Genomic DNA, 12,818 nt, shown 5'->3' on the forward strand with positions numbered 1-12,818 from the left:
CACAATGGGGAGTTTTGAACTCTCATGTCAATACTGATGCAGTGTTTTAATAAAGACCTGATGCATTATTGAAGAAAAGTTTTTTGACCATGTTTACTTAACAAAGGTATTCTGAAAAAGAGTCAAAACCTCAAAACAGTACTAATACAATGAAGATAGTTTGTTTTGTTTTTTTTGGTCAGGGGTAAGTTATCCACCTAACAGCTCCAGTGACAACTTTGGAATAGGAGCCACACACACCAGTTTTCTTAATCACTTGACCTCCATCAAACAAGTCCAGCAGAAAGGAAAGTCATCTTTTAAGTCTGCTGAGGTAACATTTGACACTTCAGTAGTATGTAGCAAGCTACAGGAGGAGGAGCACTTCAGCCCAGCATTCAAGCCAGCATCTGCTGCAGGTCATCCACCTCAAGCTTCCACATCCGTCTGTGAAGTGCAGCAAGCTCTGAGAGATCTGCCATCTTCACTGCACGGATGACTGGTTCTGGTGAGATCGCCTGAATGATGCCCATCACCATGACATATTTCCCTGTAAGAACAACAGCAAGTGGTGAACTGTTGACCGACAGTGATTTCAACGGTAAATCGTGGTTGGAGAGATAAATCTGCCAGCTTGCTGCCACAGATCTTAGGATTAATGCTCTCCTTTCAGCCTAACAAGCTGTGCACTGATGAAAATATTCACATTAACCAGGATTCTCATGAATTCAATAACAGGCCACTAATATCTAGAGTGAAAATGATCTCATTTAAAAATTGTTGTTCAACTACAGCTTTTGAACTTGTACTGTATTAAAACTTTATTAGAATTTTAAAATACAGGTCTGAGTTCATTAACAATAGTAGTTCTACTTTTTATTTGTAATTAAAAAAGAGCCTATCCTGTTGATTTTTTTTTTCTTCTATTAAGATACTTCTTAATAACTTCTAGAATGTAATGTCATTTTGTGTTTGCTTCTGTGTCACTAGATAAAAATGCAGTAAATGGGGACAAAGCTATATTTTTCTCTTTAACCAAACACAATGTACGTCCCCTTTCTAATTGGTCCCAATAATAATGACTAAGCAACAAAAGCAGTTTCTTTTCACTTACCGGTATATATATGCCTAATAGCCATTAATTGTTCTCTTAGGGGGGGGGGAAGGTAATTTAATTTTAGCTTCTGTGTGGATTGAAACAGAATCTAGCTTGGGTCTGGGTCAGTTACCTTGGGACAAGCACGGTTTCCCTTTGGGGATGTTGTTAACACCCTGAACAATGAAAGTCCCCGTCTCATCCATCAACAGCACGGTGTCTCTGTCCTGCCGGACTTCCAGCACAGTCCCCTGCATCCACACCAGCGAGACAGGCAAAGAGCGTCCCCTGCCCAGTCTAATTACACAGCCGGCCCCGCTATCAGCGGTGCCCCAGTTCCCTGCCGCCCTCAGCTGTCCCGACAGCACTTTAACAGGCGGGGGACGTGTCCTTTCCACGTCTGTCTTCTCGACTTTGGACATCACTGACAGACTGCTGCTGGCGTCAAGCGACGGACAACTTGCGACAGCGTTTTCATTTCCCGCCTCCCCACGAGCGCAATATTTACCGGAAGTCGTGGCAGCACTCTTTTCCGGCAATAAAACGCGTCCTCGCCTGATTCCTTCAGAGTAAAAGCATCAAAACTGAACTTCAATCACAGGCAGGTGAATAGGAGGTAGCATATGATAGAGGGGAAATTCACAGATAAAACACATTTAATTAGTGTAACTGTCATTTCCGTATTGTTTGTAAGCATCACAGAGGGGATCTCTGGGCATCAGGTCCATTTGTGAATGTTACAAAGTTTTAGTCTGCTGTGATAAAGAGCTAAAACCTTGTATAGAAATCAGCCTGACAAACTGTGATAATGAATGAAATGTACAGTAGTGTATGTTTACAATCTGACAATCCTGAAGCTATATTAAAAAAATACGTTTTTTAAAATGGACAAAATAGAAAGTGTCTCCATTGGTATTTTTGTTTTTCTTTTAAATACTGATAGCCATTTATGCAAGATTGCTGCAAAATATGGCTTTAAAACAATTTGTTAAACTGATTTCTTCAGTTTAAGCACCTTCATTATAATGGTTGTGATACTTTAATCAAAAATAATAAGGAAGGGAAACCAAGAAAAAAACATGTACATCTGAGTCCAAGGAGCAGCTCATTTTGTTATTTAAATCCAATGCATACTCCATGGATTGTATTGTATTTATTTAAATTTTTATTTTTAATTATTTTATTTGCATTTTTTAATCACTCTCTTATATTTAAATGTTCATTTGCTATTTCACCTAGGGTTTGAGAGTAACGAAATTTCTATTCTCTGTATGTCCTGTACATGTGGTAGAATTGACAAATAAAGTTGACTTGACTTGATGGATGCATAGGAATAGCTCTGACTGCAGCATAATATTCACTAAAGCCACATGGGAGGGGGGTCTCAACAACTGCTTTAGTTGCATATTATAGGGGTGAGTGATGCTGATTAATATTACTGTGAAAAACACTGCTTGAATAAACAAAATGAAAAACAACAAATTAATACTAATTAAACATACCAACAACTGCTGTTGTTCAGCTCCTAAAAATACAGAGCTGTTTATTAATCTGCCAAAAAGTGTTGAAGACTAATGAACACTACATAATGCCACTCTGGACATGACAATAATCATGACAAATGAGTTTATTACTAGAATTTATGCAACTCACCTCCGCTATGACAAGACTAATAAGTCATTTTGAGAAAGTTGCATAATGTGGTTTATAGATTCAGCTTCACTTCCACCCCTCATCGTGTAACTTTTCCTTGAAAATTAAGGGTTAGGAAGTCTGAAGATTTCAAGTCCATAATAAAACTTTTTGTTGGCTGTTTAATACAAGGCAAGCACTTCACATCACTGCAGGGCTAATAACAGAGCAAAATCCTGGAGGAAAACATGCTGCGGTCTGCAAGAAAGCTGCTACTCTGGAGATTTATTTGTCTGCAAGACAATGACCCACAACAAGAAAGCCAAAACTGCACAGGATTGACTTTAAAGGTTCTGCAGTGGCATATTCCAGACCTCAATCTAATTCACAATTTGTGGCAGGACATGAAAATTGCTGCTTGTTCACAGCCTCTATTCCACTAGACAGCACGAGCAGTTTTTTGCCAAGAGAATTGGAAAGAACTGCATCTGTTCTTAAGTGTAAAACTTGGAAAAATAAAATAATGCAGACGAAGTTTGCGTGGATTTAATACTGAACGGAGAAGACAGACAGCAATGATCTGGCACATTCAATTCATTAAATATTTTTTTTTATTTCTTTAAGAATAACTGAAGAAAAGTGTTAGCAATTTCTGTACATTTTTTTTGTAATTGTTTTCCCTTGGATTTGCTGAAAACCTTGAATGATCAACAGGGCTGAGAAATGTTATGCTGCCACATAGTGCACTTTAAACCTAAAAAGAATATGATTAGTCCACAGGCATCCGTCAGTGTCCTTGGAATACACTCCAAGAGGTTCCTTAAACTGCTGACACTGCTGACTCCAGTTTCATGTTATCATCTCCTCTCAATCCCAGTTCATCATTGTCAAAAAAGAGGCACATTAGAAATACTGCCATTTTCCAAGGACTGTGTCTTTGATTGCATCGACAAACTGTGCAGGCACCCAGTAGACCCAATACTGCGAAGCTTCCGTTGGACCCAGCTGAAAAGCCTGCAAAGGTGGAAGACAAACTGGTAAGTACATTAAGTGGTTTCAGAGGCATTTGCAAATGTAAACATGTATTGAGAATAAATAAACACATTGTGTCTTGTATAGATTTTAAAAGTAAATTTAATTTATAGAAAAAAGAACTTATTTTGCAATAAATAAAATTCAACCACACAAAAATCTGGACTTCAGGAAGCCTTAAACGTCTACTGTCATACATACTCACTGGATACTTTATCAGGCATACTTATTCTAATGCAACTCAATGCATTTAAGCACATAAACATGGCCAAGACTAACACCAGAAGTTCAAACAGAGTACCAGAATGGGGAATAAAGGTGATTTAAGAGATTGTGAACGTGGTATGAATGTTGGAGAGATGCTGTCAACTGAATATGACATGGACCAAAATCTCCAAGGAATGTTTCCAGTACTTTTTTGAATCTGCACCACTAAGGTAGCTCTAAAGGAAAAATGGGGTACAACCCAGTACTAACATGTTGAGTGTGCGCAGTGCCTCTTAGAAGCCCTTTCAACACAAGAGAGTCATTTATTATAATCCACTAAAATGTTATTTTGCAATTTAATATGATATAGTATGCTTAATGTAAAAACAGCCACTGTACTGAATCTTTCTTTTATTTTAAAGTAAACAACCTGGCTAACCAAATCCAATGTTTGGCTTTTATCTTTCTTCTATCTTAAATCATTCCCATCTCCTCGTCTATCTGCTTTGAATATGTTTTCAACTGTTGAGTGATGCAAAAACACACTCGGAGGAAGCTGCAGGCATCACTTTTCATTTTTGAGCCAAAAACATGACAACACAAAGCATTGTTTTGACTCCACTATCATACATTTGAATATCTCTGCTCTACAGCTGTAACATTGTCTGCATTTAGATCTGTTACACTGAGGGTGATATCTGATGAGGTGGTAATAAAGCTCAATACCAGGGAAGTCCCTCAAAGCCCCACTTATATGTGCTCAGACATTATACTATTTGATTGGATGCACTCATGTGAAGCTGCTATGAAATTCAAACAAAATTACACAGAGACTGTCAATAGGAAAATTGTACTTAGTAGTCAGTATAATCTTTTAATGATATAAGTTTGCATATGGTAGAATACTGCATGTAATCATTTGTGTTTAGAAGTATATAGTTGGTGGCATATTGAAAGAATGTCTCATCCTAGGAGGTCTGTAACATTCCAGGGTGTTCTGGCTTCACCCCCACATCCTAGGAGTATGGGAGAGGTCGTACCTTGTCTTATTGTTTTACGGTAGGATTAACGTAGCTATGTCAGTTTTAGTCTAAGTGCCTTTTTTACATATAGATGAACTGTTGGATTTTCCAGACCAGCAGGTTAAGGGAAGTCGTTTATGGGGTCACACACACACACACACACACACACACACACACACACACACACACACACACACACACACACACACACACACACACAAGCACCCACTGAAGTATAAATAAAGACCGGGGCAGTTGCTCAGTGCGAGTCTCAGTTTCTGGAGGCTGCCCTTGCTAGCAAGAAGTTCTGTGTGTTTCTCTTCTCTGATTCTCTACTGAAGAAGTGTTTTAGAATATATCTCTTAACAGAGACATACTTTGGTCTCAAAGTCTTTTTTGGTGTATTGATCACTTCTATACACACACAAAGTATCTGCTTGTTCTGATGTTGTTAGCCATTTCTGGGTACAAAGACTCCAGAACAGCAAGATACTCCTGAGAGTGAAAAATACTTCAGATTTGTTAATCTCCAATAAAATAATCAATGTGGCTGTTTGACTAGATATTACAATAGAAAGCAACAATAAAAAGCAATAACTGGATGAAGAAGGAGACTTGCAGCAATACAATTAGCAATACTGTTAGTTAGCTAAAGATGATATACCATGTCCTGACAAACATTTTATATAAAAAAAAACAAACAAACAAGAAACAAACAACAACAAAAAGAACCAAAAAGTGTGTTTAGGAGGTTTTGTGAAGTTGGGCTAATTGCAATACTATAATGAGCTGTAGCTAGCCAGAGATCTATTGTCAGGCTATTATGGACACTGGACAGGGAAGATGTAGGATGGCAGGATGAGTATTAAACTGTCTGAGGGTCCTCCATCTTCCAATGGTTATCCCAGTCTAAATAGAGACGTCCCTCTCGCCAATACCTCTCCCAGCTCTTCCCCTGGCCACAATGAGGTGTTCCCAAGCCTGCAGAAGACATAATCTCTCCTGAATGTCCTGGATCTACCTTGGGGCTTCCTCCCAGTGGAAAATGTCCAAAGCACCTCACCTTTGAGGCGCCCAGGAGGCATCCAACCCAAATGACCAACTGTATCCTTTTGATATGGAGTGGCTCTACACTGTGACCAAGCTCCTTGCCCTATTTCTACCACTTGTATCAACAATCTTATTCTTTCAATCACTACCCAGGGCTCACAGGTCATAGGTGAGGGTAGGAACGTAGACCGACTGGTAAATAGACAGCTTTGCTTTCACACTGAGTTCTTTCTTCACCACAACAGACCAGTACAGCACCCACATCACTGCTGCCACCACACTCTGTTAATCTCCCACTCCTTTTCTCCGTCACGTGTGAACACAGCTGAGACATGTGTTGAGGGTCCTGTAAGTGACCCTTTTGGGGTTTTTGTATCTATTCGCAAATCAAAAGAACAAGAGACAAAACGGTACAGCACTTTAAAAAGACAAGAACCCTAACCCTAGCTAGGAACAAGTGTCATTACATCACTACTTAACAAATGGATAGTATACCAACCAAAGAAACTTTTTTTTTTAACTGAAAACCTTCTATTACAGTGACTCCATCGTTGAGGCACACATAGTTCAGTCACTTTAGTGAACAGCCACACCAGCTTTTTACCACACAAAAGATAGTTACCATCATGTGATAGTCCTCATGGCCTTCGATGGGTTCAGACACTATGTTTTTAATGGAGCCCATTGGGACTTTCTCCGTCCTCTCTGCAGATGAGAAATTTAAATGATCAGCATCTTTATGTTGCAGTGCAGCTAGCAAAAGTAGGTTATAATCTTACCTTTTGTTCCAATCCACAACTGATCTTGCTCAAGCTTGAATGTGAGTCTAACTTTTCCTCCGGATTTGTTATACATTCCGGATAAAGGCACTGTTGGTAATCGTTCCTGTTAAGCGGCACAAGACAGCTGTCAGTTGTGTTTAGTTGTGTATATTCAAACACACTGTATCACTATAAAAGCACCTTTATCTACAGCTAATAACAGGTTAATTTTCTCTTACCTTTGCTCCTTTAATAGCTGGCATGATGTCATCAGGTTTACCTTTGTCCAAAACTTTCCTATGTTGCTGAGATAATAGTGCAGATTTAAAATGACAAATAAAAACAACAAAAAAACTCTTTCTACAGTAAGGCGACAAATAATACCTTTTGCCTGCATAAAGGCTCCTTCTTGTTTTCTTCAGCTTTAACTTCCTGCTGGATGACTTCTTTGGGTGTATTTACAGCTAATACATCATTTATTGTAGATCCTACTACCATTATTTTTGCACCATTTGTAATCTTTATTTCACGTAGCGTCTTGTCCTCTGGAAGCAATCCTTTATACATCACTTTTTGCATTGCCGGTGGAAGACCTAAAATAAAAAGAAAAGAAAGAACTATCTTTGAGTTCTTATTGTTTATGCGTTGCTAAACAACACTCATTGTAACAATTAATTTAAAAGAAGAAATGTATGCTGTTGGCTCTCACCAGTGAGTGAGTGAATGCTCTCTTTTAGTTTGGCTCCGGTGCTATCAACAGGAATTTTCAGATCATATTTATTTTTGTTCCAAATGATCTTCAAGTCCACTGTTTCCTTGTCCTCTGTATCATCCCCATTGCTAATATTAGAGTCCTGAGTTGTGGAGTTTCCTGCATCTGTGTGAGACGTCGCTTCTGCACCACCTTTTTCAACATCTTCACCTAGTGATTCAGCTTCTTTTGGTTTTGCCTCAGTTTCCATTATGACTTCTTCACTTCCTGGAAAAGAATGAAATCTTAGACTTATGTTCCTTTAAAGTAACCCTTCCAAGTTTAAATTATTATATCTCAAATTTTCCATATAAGAGTGCCTATGCATTATGATACTGCCTATAGAGATGTGGTCAAAGGTCTCCATACACTCACATGTGGTGGTAATTTGGGGATTTTAATGATTTCTTTGAAAATTTATTTTTCCAAGATCGAATGATAGTACAATATACATCTTTAATGCCAAAAACAAAATAATAATTGGGTGCAAGAGCATCCTAATCAATTCCCAGTTTGTTTCTTCTTCCAGCCCTCAGCAAAGTAATGACACATCTGACTAACTTGTACTAATGTACAATTGTTTGAACTAATGATGTTCAAATCTGCAGTTGTTTAGACATGGCTCCAAGAGACCTTTACAACTTGTGTACATCTACAATTCTTCTTAGATCTTCCCTGAGTTCCTTGGACTTTCCAATTGTTCTGGTTATTGGTCACTCAAATGAGTGCTGTCAGGCAAATCTTTTTATGCTAGCGAAGGGAAACTCCCAGTTATAGTTAATCACATTCACCATAATCACCAAAGAGATGTTAAAAGACACACATAACAGAAGCTGATTACAGGAAGGCTGTCAGTGCCAACAACAGCACTGCAGAAAACAATGTATCACAATAACAACCACAAAGTTTTCTAAAGAGAGAAAGAAATGTGTTGTCTCAGCCTATCAGATGATTACACTTGTCTCTCTTTTACAACAAAGAAACTTTTTGCATTAAAAATAACAACAGACCAAAATGTTGATATTCCTATTATATTCACTCTACCGTGACATTTGTTACAAATGTCTTTCTTTCAGGGAATTTTTTTATTACAAGTGTTTCTTGTGTTTTATGCTGGAGGTTGACCACCTTGCCTTAAATGACAACCACCTGCACTGTCACAGTGTCCTATGAATTAGATTAGTATTAGGGCAGACATACATATATAATATCAGATTTTTACAGAAAGATTAACATAGTGATGATATCTTAGTTGTCAGAAATTGTGGCTATTGTTCTCATTGTTAGTGGGGGGGAACAATCATCCTCCCAGCCTTGTTACCGTAAATTAATAAGACATGAAATGCTAGTATCTGCAGTAAATGAGTTTAACCCAATCATTGCATAACAAAATGATAACGGCAATCTATGAGCAGACCAGCAGATAAATAGAACTATCTCAACTAGCTGTATGTCGACCGCTAATCCCAGCACAAGAACAATTAAAGAATGATAACAGCCTCAAATCATGATATTTTTTTCACAAAACGTCCACCGAAATATCAATATCTGTTTCAAAGCTTGAATCCAGTTTTGTCCGAACTCAAAGCCTCATGTCAACCTACTGCCTTTGGATGACATGTCAGTTTCTTTGCAAACTGCAGCAAAGTTTACAACAGACTTTTTTGCTGTTGGTTATAACAAAATGCAGCCATAACATCTTTAACACAATGTCAGTTAGTCTGGAAGTGACTCAGATTAAACGTAAACAGAGCTGTGATGCTGAACTGAAGTTTTTTCCACAGTTCTTTCCACTGAAGGACTTGTTTTGAAAGACTGTTGGTAAGCATATCAAGCAAAAATGACTGGCTGACCAAGAGGCTACAGTCCTAAAAATTGCAGGAGTAAAGTGCCAGTTGAGTTGTTTATTATGTATTTTGACTTTCTGGGGTAAATGTGGCGCTTCCCACAGAATCAGACTGTATCTGCTGCGGCAGCAAGGCAGAACACATATATGTATACTTAAGCAAAAGGTAACAATGCTTTCTTTCCATGGAAGACTCAAACTACATACAATTGTGCAGGTTGTATTTAACGCAGATAATTTACCAAAATTGTTGTGAAATAGCTGAGTGACTAAGTGTCAAAACTCTGCTTCTCATTAAAAAATAAAAATAAAACTACATGAGGCTGAACCTAGACGGCTTACTCACAATGGCTTAAAACGAAACAAAACGGGGAAACCTAGCTCACCTTTATCACTTACAAAATACATTCCTGTGAACTATATTTAGCTACCTATCATATCTATGTCTACTTTGCAACTTTAAATAATACTTTTGTTTTGTTTTATTTACCTATATATATATAATGAGAGTCTCACTTTCGTGCAGTTCCCGATAGTTTCACACAATAAGCAGTTATGTATGGAGCTATAATGAGTTAATAACAAAGATGTAACGAAGTCTAATTTAGTCTTATCTGCTAACCACTTTCCCCCTCGTGGTTTTTCTAGGTCTTTCCACCGCTTCTAGTAAGCAGTCTTTCGATGTGTGCTGAGAAATGGGATACATAAAAGCGAATAGCCGCCAAAAGAAAACAGAAAAACGTTTTTAAACAATAAGCACTCGCAAAACAACACATCTCGTAACAAGAATGGCCTTACTGCAAAACTAGTAAAGTAAATAGGCTGTATGTTAGTGTTTGATCGCTACCATACTTAATCCTATACAGTTAAGTCTTTAACAGCTTAAGTTAACTTGATAAAACAAAAAACATTTGTTAAATGACATCACGTTAACCGCAGTGCTTCACACATCCAGCTAAATGTAAATGGACGTTAGCAACCGTTAACATTAGCTAGCCGCAACACTAGTGAACGTTAAAAAATTACCCTGCGGAAAGACGAAAATGTCCATTATTAGTTCAGTATATTTACAGTATATTTAGAGGTACGTGTAATTTCATTAACATTATATGAGCTCAATTTAAAGATATTATTGAAATACTGCTGAATTTTCTCAATACCCACCATCCTGCGTCGCCATGATGATTGTGTACAATCCGTTGTAGGTTGTGGCAAAGATACTACAGGAAGCAGGATGGCTCCAGTATTCAGGAAACAACAGCTAAAATCGTTCTTCTGTCCACACTCGCGCGTGACAACGTAGAAACAGAAACAATTTAATCATTTATTTTGAAATAGCATTATTAATATAGCTATACGCAACGGAACAAAGTTTAAACGTTAATAGTTTCAGTTAGCTCGTGGGCAAACAGGGATAATGGAAATGCGCATGCGCTCGCTGAAACAACTGCAGATAACTTTTTCTTGTTTTTGTAAAAACTGTTACAGGTTAGCTAACGCTACTGTCGATACATTATGGCGAAACATAAAGGCAACAAAACACTTTTTCAAGCACGAACAGTCCAATGTACATACGGCCAAGATAACGAACACGGAAGTGAAGAGACGTAATACTCTCGCTTGGCTTCGTTTCTTTGTTGTTGTGAAAGCAAGGGAGACACCGGGAGGTGGCACTTTAATCAATGGCTATTGGTTAAGTCTTTCCTTAAGAGGTGTAAAGGTTCGAAATTTAAAATGACTTTACCTCGCCAACTCTTTTACACAAGATTTTCAGTTATGGAAAAGTAAAAATTAAAAGAAAAAAACAATCCCAAGCAGATGGCGTTAATGAACTCATTTTACAACTGATGGCGTTGGACAGGATCGTAATATTTTTTAAGACAATGTTTTTATATTATGGTAACACGTACCAACATGCATATCTTACTTATGAAAATATTTTTGAGACATTAACCTACAGTGTAATATATATATACATATATACATAGATATGAGTTACTGGTTTCATGCTGAAAAAACTGCGGCTGTGGTTATTCTACAGTCTCTTACACAGTGTGGAAAGTAATTTCTCTCTTTTATGTGCTGCTTTGGTCCCTGATTGCAGTACTGAGCAAAAGTCACTTGCTGGTGGAGGCGTAGCTGCCTCCACCAGTGTGTCAATGTGAGAGTGAATGAATAGTGGCATTGTAAAGCGCTTTGGGTGCCTTGAAAAGCGCTATATAAATCCAATCCATTATTTCTTTATATTTTGTTTCCACAGAGCCAGACTTGCTTGTAATTTTTTTTTAAAGTGGCAATAGTTCTACCAGGCCTTCTGAAGGTCTTTCAAAGTATTTCTTTGGACATTGTCTGCTTTCTCGCACATTTATAGTCCAGACCTTGTATCTGATTTTCAGAGGAATTGTTTGTTTGTTTGCTGAAGCACTCAACACTGACCTATGAATCATTCCATCATTCAATAACACAGGGCACCTCAACAGATGAACCAGTGTTGTGTCTACATATAAGAGAAAACTTACTAAATTGTATAGTTAGGCACTTCTTTTCACTAAAGCCTGTTGCAAAAATATCACTTGTTCCTATTTCTTTAGTTGAAAGTATGAAAAATGCTAAAGAAAATACAGTTTGACAGGCATAAGATAGTATTTTTGCACCAACAAAGCGATTCCCCAAAAGCTATTAGCTGAAAACGTGGCATATCTCAGCATACTGTGCAGTGTGTCCTTAAAAAAATGGATTGGACAGTAGAAGTGGCAAGCATAAAGAAAATCTACAGGCTCTGTTATATTGGGAATCTTGTCAAAACTGATGGATTTATGAAGGCAGAGAAATACTGTTGGGATTTTATTCACAATGCAATGCCATTTCAAAAGCCGATGATAAGCAGGGGCTTCATTTTTCCTCATGATAATAATCCCCAATACAACAGCAATGCAGCAAAAGTATACCTGGACAGAAAAACACACATTTGAAGACAATCGGTCGTAGATTGCTCTCCCCAGAGATTGGACCTCAACATTATTGAAGTAGTGTGAGATCATCTGTAAAGAGACCAGAAGAAAAATCCCCGAACATCCAAAGAAGAGCATTGAATGTTATCCAGAAAGCCTGGAGAACTATTCCTAAGAACGTCTTAAAGGAACAAGAAAGTTGCCTAAGAGAGCTCAGATCATACCAAATATTGATTTTTAAGCTCCTTAGAATTGTGTGAACTCTCTTTCTTGCCTTATATAGTGTATTTCCATGTATGTCAGCAGAATGTTTCCATAAACCACCCCTTATCCATTTTCATAGCAAAATAGGAAGAAATGAATGGTGCAAGACTTTTGCACAGTATTGGATTACTTTGTTTGATCATGTGTTTTGTTTTTTTTGTGGATGTGTGGATTTTTTGTCTTTTAGATTTAATACAATAATTATAATACAATAGCAACAACATTGT

General features: G+C 37.7%; 2 protein-coding genes across 2 annotated transcripts; both read right to left on the reverse strand.

Moving 5' to 3' along the window:
• Nucleotides 1-159: 159 nt before the first annotated feature.
• On the reverse strand, nt 160-1,612 carry rmi2 (RecQ mediated genome instability 2). Its single transcript, XM_084925523.1, has 2 exons — nt 1,209-1,612; nt 160-529 (listed from the first exon to the last, which is right to left on the reverse strand). The coding sequence occupies exons 1-2, from the start codon at nt 1,495-1,497 to the stop codon at nt 378-380; spliced, it is 441 nt and encodes a 146-aa protein (XP_084781649.1). The 5' UTR covers nt 1,498-1,612; the 3' UTR covers nt 160-377.
• A 1,688-nt stretch (nt 1,613-3,300) lies between these two features.
• ubfd1 (ubiquitin family domain containing 1) lies at nt 3,301-10,757 on the reverse strand. Its single transcript, XM_084925525.1, has 7 exons — nt 10,541-10,757; nt 7,489-7,758; nt 7,164-7,372; nt 7,019-7,084; nt 6,798-6,903; nt 6,641-6,723; nt 3,301-3,721 (listed from the first exon to the last, which is right to left on the reverse strand). Exons 1-7 carry the CDS (start codon nt 10,554-10,556, stop codon nt 3,611-3,613), a joined length of 861 nt encoding a protein of 286 aa, XP_084781651.1. The 5' UTR covers nt 10,557-10,757; the 3' UTR covers nt 3,301-3,610.
• Between the last annotated feature and the right edge of the window lie 2,061 nt (nt 10,758-12,818).

This window comes from Perissodus microlepis, chromosome 4 (assembly GCF_051167445.1).
Source record: "Perissodus microlepis isolate ML-2025 ecotype Zambia chromosome 4, ASM5116744v1, whole genome shotgun sequence".
NCBI lineage: Eukaryota > Metazoa > Chordata > Actinopteri > Cichliformes > Cichlidae > Perissodus > Perissodus microlepis.

What these genes read in the sequence shown, in the direction of transcription:
- rmi2 (XM_084925523.1), bottom strand. Translation starts at nt 1,497, where the DNA reads ATGTCCAAAGTCGAGAAGACAGACGTGGAAAGGACACGTCCCCCGCCT. An exon ending in GAAACCGTGCTTGTCCCAAG is followed by an intron (nt 530 to 1,208) that starts GTAACTGACCCA and finishes TTGTTCTTACAG; the next exon opens with GGAAATATGTCATGGTGATG.
- ubfd1 (XM_084925525.1), bottom strand. An exon ending in AGCCTTTATGCAGGCAAAAG is followed by an intron (nt 7,085 to 7,163) that starts GTATTATTTGTC and finishes CTATTATCTCAG; the next exon opens with CAACATAGGAAAGTTTTGGA. An exon ending in ATGAGGACTATCACATGATG is followed by an intron (nt 3,722 to 6,640) that starts GTAACTATCTTT and finishes CCACCTTTGCAG; the next exon opens with GCTTTTCAGCTGGGTCCAAC.